Consider the following 17,230-nt stretch of genomic DNA (forward strand, 5'->3'; position numbering starts at 1 on the left):
TAAAAGTATAATGGCTTTGTATGAACAGACATCACGGGGGTTCAATAGAGGGCCTTCGGTGAATTTTAAATTTGGCGGGCAGAGTGAAGGCAGAGTGGCAGACCTAACGTCCTCCACCATCATGACTACCTTCATTGTCAGGCAAACTCTAAAATGGGCCCTGCGAAACCCTAAATACAAAGTAACTTTATTATAAAGTACATCAAAATTGATTTTAACAAAATGTTTTACAGTTCAACGTAAAGGCAACCAATGTACGTTTTGCAGATCTTCTGCTTTCGCTAGGCTGTGTAGACCGCACAATACAGAAAATTAAAGAGATAAAAACAGGAGGAAGAAAATGATCAATCGATATAAATCTGTAAACAAATTCTATATACAACACACTTATGTTAGAAAACTGGAGACATTGGTTCTCTAATGTTAGTAAGGAGGTGCTGTTTAGTATTGTTCAACTAAACATTTTCAAATAGAGTATGCTTCCAAGGTGTGCCAGGATTACCATGTATACTATAAAAGGAGGCCCCTGCTGCTGACACATAAGACCCTCCTTCATCAAGACAGGCAACCAGGATCCAGACTAATCATCAATTGATTCAGGTACCATGGACCTCTGATCACTTAGGTATTATTGGAATTATGTGAGCCACTTGCCTCCTGAGCTTCTGAATCAATGTGAGGGATAGATGGTCACTTGTTAAGTGACCATCTATGATGAGAATATCTTAGGACATAATTCCTCTATCTTTCTGGGGGAATCAAGAAAAATCTTCAACTTTAGCCCTTCTTGCACTTTAAGATGGTTGAGCGCTATCTCATGTTTTCCACAATAGAGATGTAATGTCTTTCATCACATTGTGTTTCACTGGGGAGGGTAATTAAAATGGGTGGGGATGGAGATGGAGGCACTCTTCTGAAAAATGGAAAGGTGTACCATGACATGATCAGTTGAATAAACCAATGATCCAGGGTAGTTTGCATTCCCTTCAGAAGGAAGCATGGGACCTGTCCCCATTCAGGTGCATTTTGGCATTTCTTGACAACATTTTCAAAGTGGCTTTGAGAGGTTTAATACCTACTATAGCAAACCAAGACATTCAGAAATAATATACAAATAACTTTGAACATTTAAAACAACTTTACATACCCAAGATAAAAATCATGTAAGATTTTCAAAATCTGGTTGAAGACATCAGGTTCCAATGATTTTTGAAACAGCTTAGGATACAGCGAAGGTTCAATTTGCTTGAAAAAAGAAAGAAAACAAACAGTTTAATTAAGTGACAATACAAATATTGAAGTAGACACATATGGTTCAGTAACATGAACATTGGTTACTAAATACATTTCATTCTCACCTTCTGAAAATAAAATTATTCTATCCTGTAGGAAAGTGACCCTTTTTGCATGGTTACCCCCCACTTTTTGCCTGCCATCTGATGCAACCTGATTTGATATGCCCTAGGTCCCTGCCAATCATGTTCAGAGGGCCTGTGTTCTTTCCCAAGACTTTACCTTTGTAACCACAGTTGGCACATCTATGGCCACAGGTAAGCCCCTTGTAAAATGTACCATGGGTAGCAAGGGCACTGTGACCAGTGAAGGCCTCTAAGGGCTGCAGCACCTATTTGTGTCACCCTCAGAGACCCTGCACCTTAACACCCACACACTACTATTGCAGTCTGCGTGCATTGGTGCAGAGAAAAGTGAAGAGTCAACATGGCACACATACCAGTGTGCCATGTCTGGAACCCACTGTGTGAGGCCTAGGTAAGTCACCCCTCTAGTAGGGTGCACTAGCACTAAGATGAGGGTACAGTGGCATGAACCCTGAACCCCTACAGTGTCTAAACCCATTCTTAGACATTGTAAGTGTAGTAAAGCCATAAAGAGTATGCGGTCTGGGAGTTTGCCATTACAAACTCCACAGCTCCATAATGGCTTTACTAAAAACTGGGAAGTTTGGTAACACACTTTGCAGCACATTAAACACACAGTGATGGCAGTATTAGATTTAATGTAAAATGTACCCAGAGGGCATCCTAGAGATGCCTCCTGGAAAATAGACCGGTCCTGGTGTGGTTCAAGCATGGCTACCCGCCATTTGCCACCACCAGACAGGTTTTTGAACCTCAGGGAAGAGGGCCTCAGCTCTCTGGGTCCAGAAACAAAGCCCATCCTGGGCAGAGGTGTGATGTCTCCTCCACCAGGATGGGCTGGGTCCCGGAAAGGGGAAGCTTCAAAGGCCTGCTGCCTTTGGAAGCTGTCCCTGCCTTTTGCTGCCCCCAACTGGCTCCCACTAGTTCTGGCCCCCACTTGGGCGAGAGAATCGTCGGGAAAACCAAGTTAGAATGAGAGGTGTGCCCACCTTTGCCAACACCACCCCTCAGGTGGGGGAGGAGAGGTGAAGCGCACGTCAGTGACCTCCATCTTGAATATGGAGAGGCTCATGCCCCCTGCCACCGGGGAGTGGCATAGTAGGGGGTGTACTCAACCCAAGGCAGGGCCCCATTGGTCCTGCCTTGCACACCCCTTTAAATCCCCTAAATTTTGTGTTTAGGGGCAACTCTGAACCTTGACTCATATTCGAGAAAGAAAGAAGAAGAAACGAAGAGCTAAGCTGATTCAGTAAGAAGAAGAGGACAACAATTGCTTTGGCCCCAGCCCTACTGGCCTGTTCTGTCCATGACCTGCCTACAGCAAGAACCCCAGCGAGTCCAACAGCAAGCAACCCCCAGAGCCTGGAGGACCTGCCCTGCAATCATCTTACAGACTCTGTCTCCCGTGAGCATTGGATTTGCTCCAGCAAAGGCTCACCCTCAGAATCCGGATACCGGCGCCTCCGCAATTTTGCACCCAACACCCAGGATCCGAGTTCGAACGGCCCAACACCACAAGGAGGTTTCCCCAGCGATCCTGACTCAGGATCTGATGATCCTGGACCTGTCTCAAGCTTCGAGATGACACCTGCAGCCTCAATCTGAAGGGTACCCACGACCAGAGCACCAGAAGACCTACTGCCTCAGGCATCCCCAAAAACCCAACTTACCTCTCCAGCCGATGGTCGCCTTCAGGACGTCCCTTGCCTGAGCCTGCAGCAACTTCCCAGAACCAACGATTTCCATAAAAAAACACAGGGTCTCTGAGGTCCGTTTTGCACTCTGCACCAGGCCACCCCAGTGCCGCTGGTGTTGCAGCTCTTGTGCTGGTCATTGGTCTCTGCAGTGCTGACCTTCACCCTAGGAGCTTTGTTCCCACACCAGACTGGCCGGCTCGCAAGCAGTCCCTAACCGAAGGCCCCCTTAGCCCCATTGGCTAACATTGGGCCCCTGCGCTCTGCACCCGGCCGACCTAGTGCTGCTGGTGGTGCAACTCGAGTGCCCATCTAGGCCTTGGGAAACCTTGGTCTTAACCCTCAAAACCACCACTCATAAGTTGTGTACTTACCATAGAAACCACTAACACTTTTCTCCCATCGGAACCTATGTTAAGAGATTTTGTGCCTAATATGTTTTAAGTGTTGAACTGATATTTGTATGGAGAAAAGGTAACTAAACTTCAAAGTATAAAAAGTCTTACTTACCTTGAATTGTGAGATCTTAAGGTGTGGTATCTAGGCATACCAACCCAGTTCTCAAATCTCAAAGTAATCCAAAAGTAACTATAAAGTAATCTGAAAGTTATTACTGTGTAATTTAAACTGAAGTTTAGAGTGATACAAACCTGTAACAAGTACAAATCCATCCTCAATTGCATCTCTGTGTAAAAGTCTACAATGAAAAGCATATTTTACCTACCTGTACCAAGTTCTGCTTGGTTCTAGAAATAACTTGCAAGTGTACCTTTTTTTATACTTCCCTAATTGCTCTAGATTCAGTGTCTGAGTGTATGCATCAGTCTTGTTTGAGTGAATACAATAAATGCTTAACACACTCTATGGATAAGCCTAACTGCGTGTCCAGACTACCACAAAGAGAGCTGTTAGTACTTACCTAATATAGCCTCTGATATATCTCTGGGGACTCCCTGGACTTGCTGCACAATATGCCTCACTTAGGTCTGGTATATACAGAGCCAGCTTCCAACATATCCCTAATTCTTTCTCCTTCCTTTTCCCCCTTACCCCATGTGCTGGTTTGAACATGAGAATGCAAATCTAAAAGAGTTAGGGCGTGGTAAGTCAAAATTTGAAAGACACTAATATTCATGAAGCCTGTCAAGAACAGTTTTAAGTGAATGCGCATGCCCGGCCAAGAAAGGAACCAAGAATACGCTGGAACTGGCTTCATTAAAGTTCTGAACTGTTGTTCTTTAATAAACATCCATGCACAGAGTTAAACATGTGTAGGTTAGAGCGTTTCCATAACAATATAACTGGGCAGATCAGATACTGATTATTTTACCTCCTTTTATGTCTGGTAAAAAAAAGAAAATTGCAAAAAACACAGTTGATGGACAGAATGTAGAACAATGTCATACATTCACCCCAGTACAAGGATCTGGGCCTAAATCCATCGTTTTTTTGCACTCCACACCACCCTGGGTTAGACACTGGCTATATGCAAATCAGCTCTGACCCTGTGCCTCATGGGAACAGTCCAGTCCGAACTACCAAGCCATGTCTTTCCCAGACCGGAATCAAGCATCCAAGGACCGGTTTCTGGCTATCAGCCTTCTTCAGCCTGGATAGCTTGACTCCAGTGGTGTGGAGAGCCTGGGACTCACGTCTGAGCATCCCCAGCCCACTCGGGGTGAAATTGCAAAAAACACAGTTGATGGACAGAATGTAGAACAATGTCATACATTCACCCCAGTACAAGGATCTGGGCCTAAATCCATCGTTTGTTTGCACTCCACACCACCCTGGGTTAGACACTGGCTATATGCAAATCAGCTCTGACCCTGTGCCTCATGGGAACAGTCCAGTCCGAACTACCAAGCCATGTCTTTCCCAGACCGGAATCAAGCATCCAAGGACCGGTTTCTGGCTATCAGCCTTCTTCAGCCTGGATAGCTTGACTCCAGTGGTGTGGAGAGCCTGGGACTCACGTCTGAGCATCCCCAGCCCACTCGGGTGAAATTGCAAAAAACACAGTTGATGGACAGAATGTAGAACAATGTCATACATTCACCCCAGTACAAGGATCTGGGCCTAAATCCATCGTTTTTTTCCACTCCACACCACCCTGGGTTAGACACTGGCTATATGCAAATCAGCTCTGACCCTGTGCCTCATGGGAACAGTCCAGTCCGAACTACCAAGCCATGTCTTTCCCAGACCGGAATCAAGCATCCAAGGACCGGTTTCTGGCTATCAGCCTTCTTCAGCCTGAATAGCTTGACTCCAGTGGTGTGGAGAGCCTGGGACTCACGTCTGAGCATCCCCAGCCCACTCGGGGTGAAATTGCAAAAAACACAGATCTCTTGACTTGGTAAGAGTATTCTGCATCATTCAGAAACTCTATCCATCACCACCCCCTTTTCCAAAATCGATTTTATCCACACTATGTGTGGGAGGGTATACTCAGACGTGAGTCCCTTGCTCATTGCACCATCAGGATTCAAGCAAGCCGGGCCGACGAAGGCTGTGATGCCAGAAACCGGTCCCCGGAAGCTTGTCTCCTTCCCAGTATAAGAATTGGCTTGGTAGTTTGGTTTGCCCTGTTCCCATCATGCACTGGGACAGGAAAAGACTAATTTGCATATAGCCAGGTTCTCAGCTGGGATGGTGCAATGAGCTAAAAAACAGGTGATGGATTAAAACCATGATCTCTTGACTTGGTAAGAGTATTCTGCATCATTCAGAAACTCTCTCCATCACCACCCCCTTTTCCAAAATCGATTTTATCCACACTATGTGTGGGAGGGTATACTCAGACGTGAGTCCCTTGCTCATTGCACCATCAGGATTCAAGCAAGCCGGGCCGACGAAGGCTGTGATGCCAGAAACCGGTCCCCGGAAGCTTGTCTCCTTCCCAGTATAAGAATTGGCTTGGTAGTTTGGTTTGCCCTGTTCCCATCATGCACTGGGACAGGAACAGACTAATTTGCATATAGCCAGGTTCTGAGCTGGGATGGTGCAATGAGCTAAAAAACAGGTGATGGATTAAAACCATGATCTCCTGACTTGGTAAGAGTATTCTGCATCATTCAGAAACTCTATCCAACACCACCCCCTTTTCCAAAATCAAAAAAAAGAAAATTACCTGTTAAAATATAATGTCAGTACTAGAAAATGGCTGTTTTCCATTAGCAGGTGTGTTCTGTCCAGTTTCATTTGTAGGAATAGTTTAAATGACTCCCAATGGCAGCCCTCATTCCGAGAGACTCAGAAATCATGATTTGTGTGAAAAAGGAGGCATCTGAAGAATGAAGATTCTGAAATCTATGATAATATTGTATGTTTTGGGTTTTCGATAGGTACATTCCATCAGGTAAGACCTGGATCCTCGGAATGTGGCAAAAATCTGGAAACACCAATGTCTACTGCAGTTTAATTATGGTCTACATGAGACTTGTGTAAAAATATCCAAATATCCAACCTAGAGACCACTGCACCCAGTAGCATTATGACTTTTGAGTGCAATATTTCCCCACTGTGAGACCTCAATTTCTTGTAATCAGGGCAAGAATGCGGAGTGCCAAAACACTATACTGTGCTCCAACAAATGTGTGCTCCAACAACACCTGACATAACATTGATTATATCATATCAAGCATGTCATATAATGCACATACAACACCATAAACTAGAAGGTTTTAAGTAAGATATCATATACTAGCAGTATATTATAACAAACAACAACGATTTAAAGGTGGGAAAGTAACAACTGTCACAGTTTTTTGTGGCCTCATCACTGCTTTTATGCTAATCTTGGTGTTGGCAAGCTTGTCTTCTTCAACTAGATGTATTCATTGGCCACCTAATTTTGTGGTTGGTTTTGGAGTAAATCAAAGATCTAATTTCACATTCCTCCTTTGTGCTCATTATCGAGCAGTGACAGCAGCACAGTACTGTGTGGACTGTTAGAAAGTAGAGGTACACAGCTAAGCAAAATGCATCAACCTTCTTCTGTCTCGACCAACAAAGTTAACAGGTTCACTAAGTCAGGAACATGATGACTTCATTACAGGTCAGAGGTCTGAAGGAAGCAGAAGTGAATTACTGGGCACAGTACTGAAGCGCACACTGTAACCTGTGTGATGTTAGCCACTAATTCTATCAAGTAATTGTATTTCATTAAATTAATTTGAGCTAAGTTTCACAAAATCCTACAATATATCAGTTAGAGTGAAACAAGGTCAAATCTAATCTAGTATGAGTTCTCTTTAATTCTATCAGAGGCACCCCACGCCACCCACAAGATCTAGGAGTTTATAAAAAAAGTACAGAGGTTAAAAAAAGCCATAAGAGAGTGGCATAGTCAAGCTCACAGTATGCGAACAAGTAGTACTAAGGTTTCACTCCACAGACCCCTGTCTCTCACACCCATATACACACACACACACAAACCCTAAACTTTGTTCACACAGACACACACACACAAAATCCCCAAAAAATTCTATTAAGCAAGAGATGTACTTCACAAAATTAATTTAATTTCAGAGTTTTTCAGGGAAAGGAGCAATTAATGTAATAATTTCCAAAAGAAATTAAGATACAAAACTCCTCCACTTCTGTACATGCTAGACAAAGGAGGTCTAGCGGTTCCAAGAAAAATTACATCTAAAAGGATCCATGAGAAAGGTTCTATTTGACTGACTTGTCTTTCCTACAGTAAGGCCATTGTTTTCTTGCAAGACCATAATTGCTCACCTGGACAATCACTATCCAAAGGCTAAACTCTGAGGGAGCCAGCTCTGAAGGCGCCTCATTTGAGCAAGTGTGGTATGAAAGGGCATCAGGCTAATGGATAAGTAGAGGCTTGACAAGTGGGTCATGATCAACTCGCTCTTCCCAATATGACTAGATCTCCAATTCCACTGTATTAGGTGCATATCTGCCTTGGCTGCATCATTTTTGTAAACTCAAGAAACTGCACTCATACCAAACCAGACAACAGTGTTGTGATAAAATTGGCAGCCTGGAGGTATACAACACATAGTGATCGCTCCCCTTTTCATTCGAACAACAGAATCTAGGCAAAAGAGGAAAGCTCAAATAATGGTCTTTTAACCTAAAAACGAGCCCCTCTGTGAGATACTTTGTAATAGGTAGTGTCTTGGATGAATAAATACATTGATAAATAAATTAATACTCTGCAAAGTATGGGTCTGGAACCTGACTTGCCTCACAGGACTTCCAGGTAGGAGAAGTGAATGTTACAAAATAAGATACGAGTTTTTAGCTAAGTATCATCTAGCTGGACCTTGAACTTCTTTATAAATTGACAAGGGAACAGGGATCTATAGCTGAGGTCTTTGAATGACAAAACACCAGGCACCTTTTGAGCTGTATTAATGGTCAGTGTCTGTTGGATGACTAAAGGGACATATTATTGTAATTTTCTGCAAAGATAATTAGTGGTATTTCCAGGGATGTACTTGAGGCTGAAGCATAAGTTACTGACAGTGAGGCCAGCAAACAGTATAAGTCAATGTAGAGATTCAAATGTCAATAATTTGAGAACTGGTATACTTCCAAGCTGTTCAATTTTAGAGCAATCTCCAGAATGAGCAAGTTACCTACCTGTGGTTATGGTCTTTCTGGCGGTTACTCTATCTAATCACAGATTCCTCACCAGACTGGATCAGATGATTTTTAAAAAGCAATGCTTCCATGTGCTGGAAAGTGGTGGTGTATGGCTAAGTGCTGACTGTTCCTCCCCAAAAGTGACGATAGGCTGCATACAAGCGCCACCACTGCACGTCAACATGTTTCATTCTGGACTATCTGCTCCCTCTAACATGGAACTCAGCAATAAACAGAGGTACCAGTGTGCAGATTCCGAAATTGGGACCTTTTTAGATTGGAAAAGAGACCACTCTGTGAGAGGGGAAGGTGGGAGGCAGTGAGGAATCAGTTGTATTTGCCAGGAAGAGTGTTACTGAAGATAAGTAACATGTTCAAAAGATGTATGTTTCTAACCAGGGATTCCTCACCAAAGCAGTACCATCCCAAGATGATGGGTCTGTGGAATGGCTCATATCAAAAAGTCATGCAGGTCCAAACGGGCGAAATACCCATAATGCTGGACCTGGATATCAAAGCAGGAATACTTTGTGAACTTATGTACTGCTCACGTAGCAAACTAACAGTTGTCAAGGACAAGTACTTCTTGTGCCAGCACAGTGGTAGCAGCATTGGCCCTGGTCAAAAGGACAATAATCCGTCTGGAGGTTGCTTCTTGACAGGTGTGTAACAATGAGATGACATTATCACAACTACTAAAACAATCTTCAGGGTCAAGAGATGCATTGATCATCCATTGGTTAAAATGAGGTGCACCGCAGAAAAGTACCAAAATTCAAGTTCCACGGTGGCGTTTCAAAGGACTTTAACAGAAACATATGTTGTAAACCCATATGAAGTCTCATCAGAACAGGTGATTTAAACAAATTAGGCTGATCCGGCAGCCTTATAAAAAGTGACAAATAGCCTTTAACAATGCCCAACACAAGTCCTAGCTGAACCAACGATACAACAAACAACAACAGTTCAGACAGCTTAGCTTGCAGCAGAGCAATCTGGTAGATGATGCACCAAGTCAAACACTATTCCTATCACCAGGCATTCATCATTTTCCTAGATGGCCTGGCAACCAGAATAGCATTATTAACTTCAAGAGGAAGATCTAAGGGTATTAGCTGCTGCTGCTTAATCTACATACATGGAGGTGCAGAGTGTAGAGGCCCAAGTGCAGGACCCTGTACTGTCACTACGACAGTAGATCCCCCTAAGTAGCAGCTTGAACTGAGGACAGATGAATATGCCAAGAAGTTCTGGATGCCACATTTCCCATCTGAAATCTGGAGCCACTGGGATGACTTGGGCTTGGATGGCCTTGATGCTCTTCAGAACTCGAGCCAAGAGGGGTACAGATGAAGGCATACAAGAATTCCAAACTTCACCCTAGGTGGAATGTGTCTCTTAGTGAGAGTCGTCCTGGGAATTATAGCATGCAAAAATGCTGACACTAGCATTTTTGGTGGTGATCGAAGCAGGGTTCTCCCCATTGCTTGAAAAAACCCTGTGCCACCTATGGGTGTAACTGCCACTCGTAATCTGCTAGTTACCAGCAACTGAGTTTGTCCACTCTGGCATTTAGTGTGCCTGACAGGTGGTTAACAACTAGAGAAATGCATTGGCAAGTCAGCCACTTCAAGATGGACAGAGCCTCCTGGCATAGACCTGACTCCACCCTACTTGTTGCAATTCACATGGCAGTAATGTTGTCTGTGAGTACCTATACTAGGCTCCCCTTAATGGATGGTAAGATGGTCTTCAACGCTGAGTGGATCACCCACAAATTCAACAAATTGATGTGGAGTGGGTTTTCACCGGAGAACAGAGAACTCTAATCTTTATCTTTCCATATGGCCTCCCCAGCCCAGAAGTGAGATATCTATCCTCAATGAAAACTGTAGATAGGATACAGGGAGGGGTCTACCAGTGGTCCAATCGCAGTCTAGCAGCCACAAATGCAGATCTTTTGCAGTATCCTCCGAAACCTGGATCAATCAGATAGGTTCCCCTGGTTCTGTGACCACTGGGACTTAAGTTCCTATTGTAGAGCAGACATGTGCCATCTGGTGTAGTTGACCAGCAGGATGCAGGGAGAATGTCCAGCAGCCTCAACACCAATCTTACTGAGATCCATTTAAGAGGTTTAAACATCAGGATTATAGCCCGCATGTCCTGGAGACTGCTTCAGGGGAAGGCACGAAACTGCACTCTATCCTGAATAGATTCAGTGCACAGGAGCATCTGCGAAGGAGTCAGGTGTGACTTTGGCACGTTGATCATGAATCCCAACAATGCTACGAGGTTCACCATTGTCTTGAGGTAGTCTATAACTGCATCGAGCAAGCCCTTCTTCACAGCTAGCTATAGAAGTATCGAAAGACTGGTACACCACCTCCAGAGTTACGCTGCAGGAATCACATTCGTGACCACACGTAGGGCACTGGTGAAGTTAAACGGGAGCACCCCAAACTGAAATTGCTCCTGGCACAGTGTAAAAAACAGATAATGCCTTGGGGGAATATGGAAACACACATCCTACAGGTCCAATGCTACCATTCAGTCTCTGTGATCCAAGACTGGCCAAACCTGGGCAGCGGGAGCATCTTAGATTTGTTCTTCTGTAGGAAAGTGCTGAGAAGGCAAAGATCTAAAAAAGGATGCAGAGCTCCGTCCTTTGCCACCAGGAAGTAGCAGGAGTAACATTGAGTTTCTAGTTCTGAGCCTGGAACCCTATCTATAACCCCTTTGTTCAAAAGGGACTGCATACCCTGCTGTTAAACATACACGTGTTCCTCAGTCAGCCTCACTGATGGGGGTGGAAAGTGTGATGGGGTAGAAAGAAATGGGTGGGCATAGGCCAGTTTGACAATTTGGAGTACGTATGTGTTCAAACTGATGTCCTGCCACCCTTGGAGGAAACCTTTGATCCTGCCTCCTACGCTATGGAAGTGTTTTGAAAAGGACACACTAAAGTGGTTTTGAGGTTGTGAGGGTAGAAATACAATTTAGTGAAAAATATTTGTTGAGCTGAGAGCTCCGACTTCTTGTCTGAAGGTGCGGAAGAACAAGTTACTTACCTTTGGTAAGGATGTATCTGGTATAGACATATGTTAGTTGTAGATTCCTTACCTTAGAATTTCCCTCAGGCGTCAGTTTGGATCCAAATATTTTTTCTTTAACAGTACCCCTGGTTAGGTGGCTCCACGCCCATCGTCTTGGGCGCCAGGATGACGTTGCAGGACCTACATATACGCAGTCTATGCCACCTTCTTACAATCGCATGTCAGAGGCTCATTTGGCACTTCTCCGCCAGGAAGTATCGGCTCCCTGAGCCAACGGAAATATGGAGAGGGTCCTTGCGCCCAAAGTAAGTTGTGGTTGTTATTCTGTTCCCCAAGAAGGAGAAAGGTCTGCGTCCTATTCCAGACCTCTGGACCCTCAACATCTTCCTGGGAAGGAGAAGTTGAAAATGCTCACCCTAGCCAAAGTTCAATCTGCACTCGACCCATCCTGCCGGCCCACAGACGTTACATTTCGTTCACGGTGGGCCACAAGCATTTTCAGTTCACCATGCTCCCTTTTGGCCTCAGCAGCCGTCTGGTGTTCACAAAGGTAACGGCGGTGGGCACAGCTCATCTGCGCAGATTACGGGTTCCAGTCTTCCACTATCTCGATGACTGGCTTTTGAAAGAGGGTTCGCCCCACGCTGTTGTCTCCCACCTCAAGACAACGGCGAACCTCCTGCATTCGCTGGCGTTCACTATGAACATTCTGAATTCATACCTGACTCAGACGCTCCCTATCATCGGGCTGGTTCTGGACAAGGTGCAGTTTCGGGACTATCCTTCCGAGCAGCGAGTCCGAGATACTCGGGCTATGGTACCGATGTTTCAGCTTCTATCCCGGAATTCGGTGAGTATGATTCTGAGGCTGCTGGGCTTCATGGCCTCCTGCTGGTGGATCATGCCTGTTGGTTATATGCAGGCTCTGCAGTGGGACCTGAAGTTCCCGTGGGGAAAGTATCAGGGGAATAGTTTCGACTACGTCCAGATCTCGAAGGGAACTGTGCACCAACTGCAGTGGTGGATAACGAACCAAGATTAGGGCAGAGGAAGATCCCTTTTCCTTCCCCAACCAGATCTAACAGTTGTGACGAAAGCGTCACTTCTGGGATGGGGCGGCTACTGGGAGATCAAAGGCGTCTGGTCTCCAGCAGAATCCAGTCTTCATATCTACCTTTTGGAGCTACAGGCGTTCGGATTGGCACTGAAAGCATTCCTGCCCTCTCTCAAGAGGAAAGTGGTGAAGGTGTTCACAGACAATTCCACCACCATGTGGTCCTGTAACAAACAGGGTATGGAGGGGTCATTGACCCTTTGTCAAGAGGCTCTAAGGCTTTGGACATGGCTGGAACATCTGGACATAACCCTGGTGGTTCAACACCTGGCAGACTCCCTGAACGCCGGGGCGGACTGACTCAGCTGTCGGTGCCTAGTCTATCACTGCCCGTGCCGACTGAAATCTCCAGATCACCATCTTAAAAATACTTCACCATTAGAAAACAAGTTGGATGTTTTCTTTGGGGTTTCTCTAAACCACTTAAGGAATTACAACTTATGAGTGCTTTACGCCCTAAGGAAGCCCAAGGCTGAAAGGCCAATGTTAGGGGGTGAAACACGTGATGGCTGTGTAACAAACCTTTTGCTTTCTGTCTTGACTTTGCTTTGAAATACTCTGAAGATTTAGAGATTCCCGATCATACATAACATACTGGATACAATAAAAGGCTCTAATTCCTAACAGACTACACATTTTCTTACTTGTCCTGGTACATCTTTCAGTTTCAAATTAAATGGGGAAGGGGTTTCTCATTGCCGAGGACAAGTATCCCCTTAAAAATATCCTCCATTAAACAGAGGAGTGCATAATATCTGGACCCATTACCCCCTTCTTATTTTTCCTGGTCTATCATGAAATGTGTCTCCATCCGGAGTTGGCGCAAGGTCTCTTTCGGCGGTAGGGAGAGCCTTGGTTAGATCTGTTCGCCTCCGAAGAGAACGCACAATGTCAGCAGTATGGCGCGTTGGAGTTTCCAATGCGGCGCACGCTCTGAGACGGTTTTTGTCGGGAGTGGAGCTTTGGCCTTCTGTACGCCTTCTGCCTGTATCACTTCTGCCCATTGCACTCAAGAAGATCAAGCACAACTGGGTTCAAGTCACTTTTGTAGTTCCGGAATGGGCATGAAGAGTGGGGTACCCTGACCTTCTGAGCTTGGCTATTGCTCTTCCGATCAGACTGCCTCTTCGGGTGGATCTTCTTTCGCAGCAGCAAGGCAGGGTTCCTCACCCGAACCTGTTCAGTCTCCAAATCCGTGCTTGGAGATTGAGCGGCAACAATTGACAGCTTTCGAACCTCCGCCTGAAGTCTGTAATGTTATCTTGGCAGCCAGGCGTCCCTCTACTAAAATGGTAGATGCCTGTCAATGGAACAAAGTTGTGGCATGGCGCACAGCAAAGGCTGTTGACTGTCTTTCTGCTCCTCTTTCTGAGGTCCTTTTATACATTCTTTCTTTGGTTCAGCAGGGATCTGCTTTGGGCACTCTTGAAGGATATCTTGCAGCCATCTCTGCTTTTCTTCGGCTGCCAGATCAGCCATCTTTATTCAATTCTCCTATTGTTAACAGATTCTTTAAGGGCCTTACTCATCTGTTTCCTCCATCTCCATTTTTATAAGAAAAGGAAACGAGGAACAAGCGTAGGTAAACGCAGGAAAATATGCTACAGCTAATAGAAATGGAGGAAAGTTAAGTGAAAGCCCAGGAACCAATGGGAAGCCAGGAAGGAGGAGGCAGGATGTAAATCCCTTTTAGGTTTATATTAAAAACAATAGATTTCTCAAGAACAGCGCAATTGCTGTGCAGGCAAAACCTAAAAAGGCCTTTCCATGTCAAAAAGTTAAAGCCACAAGAAGAAAACATTACTTTCAGTTCTAGATTTCTCGTGGAAACTATCTACCTGCAGATTTCTCACCTTTTTTATATTCCCAGGCATTAGACTGGATCCAGAAATTTTGCAACAGCTCTCCTGTGCCGCTAAGTGGTGTCAGGTCAGTCTCATCCTCGGTTAATGCACAAACATGACGTCATTGGAACCATGCAGCGCTACTCCTGTGCCCTGACATTAGTTCCTGGTCCATTTATTTTTTCAAAGCCCTTAGAGGGAGGGACGAGGCCAACCGAACGTCCACATTGAACATGCAGTGCAACCAATCTAACTTGGAACATTATTATTTAGATGACAACAACCTTCCTTCAGAAGGGATAGGTGGGTGAATCTGCAGCTAGATCCACCAGAAAGATCTTTACCAAAGGTAAGTAACTTTTAGTTCTGATGGCTACTTCTACCTGCATAGTCCTCACTTTTTGAATAGGTACTCCAGTAATACTTAACAGGTGGTGGGTCTGATGGAATGGTCACGCCTACACAGTTTTGAAGCATGGAACAGGCCATCCAAATGACCATCCCTTTTCACTTTGATCCAAACAATAATGGTTTGAAAATGTACTAGGTAAGTCCAGTTTGCTGCACAGCATATTTCTGTGATAAGCACGCACCTGACCAAAGTCACAATTTGTGAATTTGCTCTGTGGAGTGAGCTGTTATTCCTTCTGGTGGTTCCTTCTTGGCAAGGGCATAACGGATTTTAATCTAAAGTATAATTCACTAGGACAGTATCTTCTTCTGAACTTCTCTGCCCTTCTAGCTGTCCACATATCAGACAAACGGTTTGTGTTCAGATCGGAACCTTTATGTCCAGCCTATAAAGTCTCTCCTCCTCCCTGGTGGGATGAGGCAGAGGGAAAAAGATGGGTGTGAGAAGTTGGCCTGGCATATGCTGTCCACTATTCTAGTGGGCACCTTGCAATAGTCCAAACTATCCTTACTGATGACAGGTTCAAGACATCCTTTGAAGAAAGCTATCCTTGTGGTAGCTGCGGAGAGCAGCCTTCAGGCTAAGTCTTGGAAGAATGTAAAGCAGCTAGTTTTACCAGTCTATAATCTCGTGAATGACCAAATGAAAGAAGAACCACACCAGGTATATATATATAAAATATATGCATTTATTCTAAACCGGCCCTCTAGTCTCTTTATGAGGCTAGGGCAAGAGTACATTCAGTAAACTTAATATCACACAGTAAATTAGCACAATATACGCTGAGCCCTAGGGGCGTACCAAACCATATATTAAGAAAGTGGTATAAGAACCACGACTTGCATAGACACAAGGTCTAGAGCCTGTAGAACCGCTGGGGCCACCAGGAACCACACATGGTAGTGACACAGGGGACCCATGGGGGACGCAAGCAGTGTGTGAAGACAGCTGCAAATCACTATTAATTTCTATGGGGAAAGTCGCGGTTGGAAATTTAAACACTTAGGAGAGGACTTGGCTAAACCCTTTTAGACTTAAGGGGTTCTAGAGCAAACACCCAAGGGAGCACCGGAGTACTCGAGTTACCTCACCCAGGGAAGCCAGGTGCATAGGTGTTTTTTGGTGTCGGGTTTCGTAGTCGTCTTCAATGGCTGCAAAGTGCTGCTGTCGTCCAAGTGGAAGGTGTCCGGTGCGATCCAAGCCTGGATCGAGGGTGAGAAGAACCTGAAAAAAGAGGGGACAGAGTCTGGGTCACTTGCCAGTGACCAGGGGCATGATAGTCGAATGCCCACCGATGTCGGGTGATTTCAGGTGAAAGAGGTGAAGCTCGACTCTTCAGCCCCGAGGACCAAGAGGCGTCGACGACTACCAGGATCTGGAATCAAGCTGTCCCACGAAGGATGTTGAGTGCTGCGGTGTCGGTGCCCGGATTGGATCCAACAAGCCTTGGCAACAGCAACCCACTCAGGAATCAAAGAAATGCTCCGGTGTGGACCAGCAAGTTCCTAGGGACTCACCACTCGGTGGAGAGTCAGGGCACGTCTGGAGCAACCAGGGAAGCCCAAGGAAAATCAGTTGCCTTTGTGGGAACCCACCAGTCGACGGACCAGGGATCGCGAAGGAGCTTCGAGCTGAAATGCAAGAAGCGGGCTCACGGAACACTCGTGGAGTGTAGGCCAACCATCTTCGGTGCAGATGGTGCTCGGGCTACAAGTAACCCAAAGCACAACTTCAGGAAAGGTCGTGAAGTCATTGCACTAGCAAATGTGCATGTGTCCAGGGTTTCCGGTTCCACGTCACTCGTGAGGGTTGCAGGTCTCAGCTTTGCTGGGGACTTGAGTCGGCCTCTGAGAAGTCTGGAAATCCTCTTCCTGTGTTGCAAATTCTTCGGAGTCCGTCGGGAGCTTCGGAAATGCAGACCGGCAAGATGCTACGTTGGTGCCTGCTTGAGCAGACTAGTCACTCCTTGATCCCAAGGGAGATTCTTCCGGTTTGAACTGGGCTATGTACAGGGACACCAAGTATGCCCCCAGTGCACACTTTCAAAGCACTCATGGAGTGCACCCACCCAGCCCCAATACACTAAAGCCTGTCTGGGAGGTGGTTACACCT

The 17,230-nt window shown here is 45.4% G+C and overlaps 1 protein-coding gene across 10 annotated transcripts in view; it reads right to left on the bottom strand.

Moving 5' to 3' along the window:
* RPAP3 (RNA polymerase II associated protein 3) overlaps window positions 1–17,230 on the bottom strand; it is a 286,980-nt gene that overhangs the window by 44,853 nt on the left and 224,897 nt on the right. For all 10 annotated transcript variants that reach the window (XM_078675415.1, XM_078675461.1, XM_078675426.1 and 7 more), the window contains one exon: window positions 1,148–1,245. In XM_078675415.1, coding sequence (XP_078531541.1) covers window positions 1,148–1,245 — 98 coding nt within the window. The remainder of the gene's footprint in view (window positions 1–1,147; window positions 1,246–17,230) is intronic.

Source organism: Lissotriton helveticus, chromosome 1_1 (assembly GCF_964261635.1).
Source record: "Lissotriton helveticus chromosome 1_1, aLisHel1.1, whole genome shotgun sequence".
NCBI classification, from domain to species: domain Eukaryota; kingdom Metazoa; phylum Chordata; class Amphibia; order Caudata; family Salamandridae; genus Lissotriton; species Lissotriton helveticus.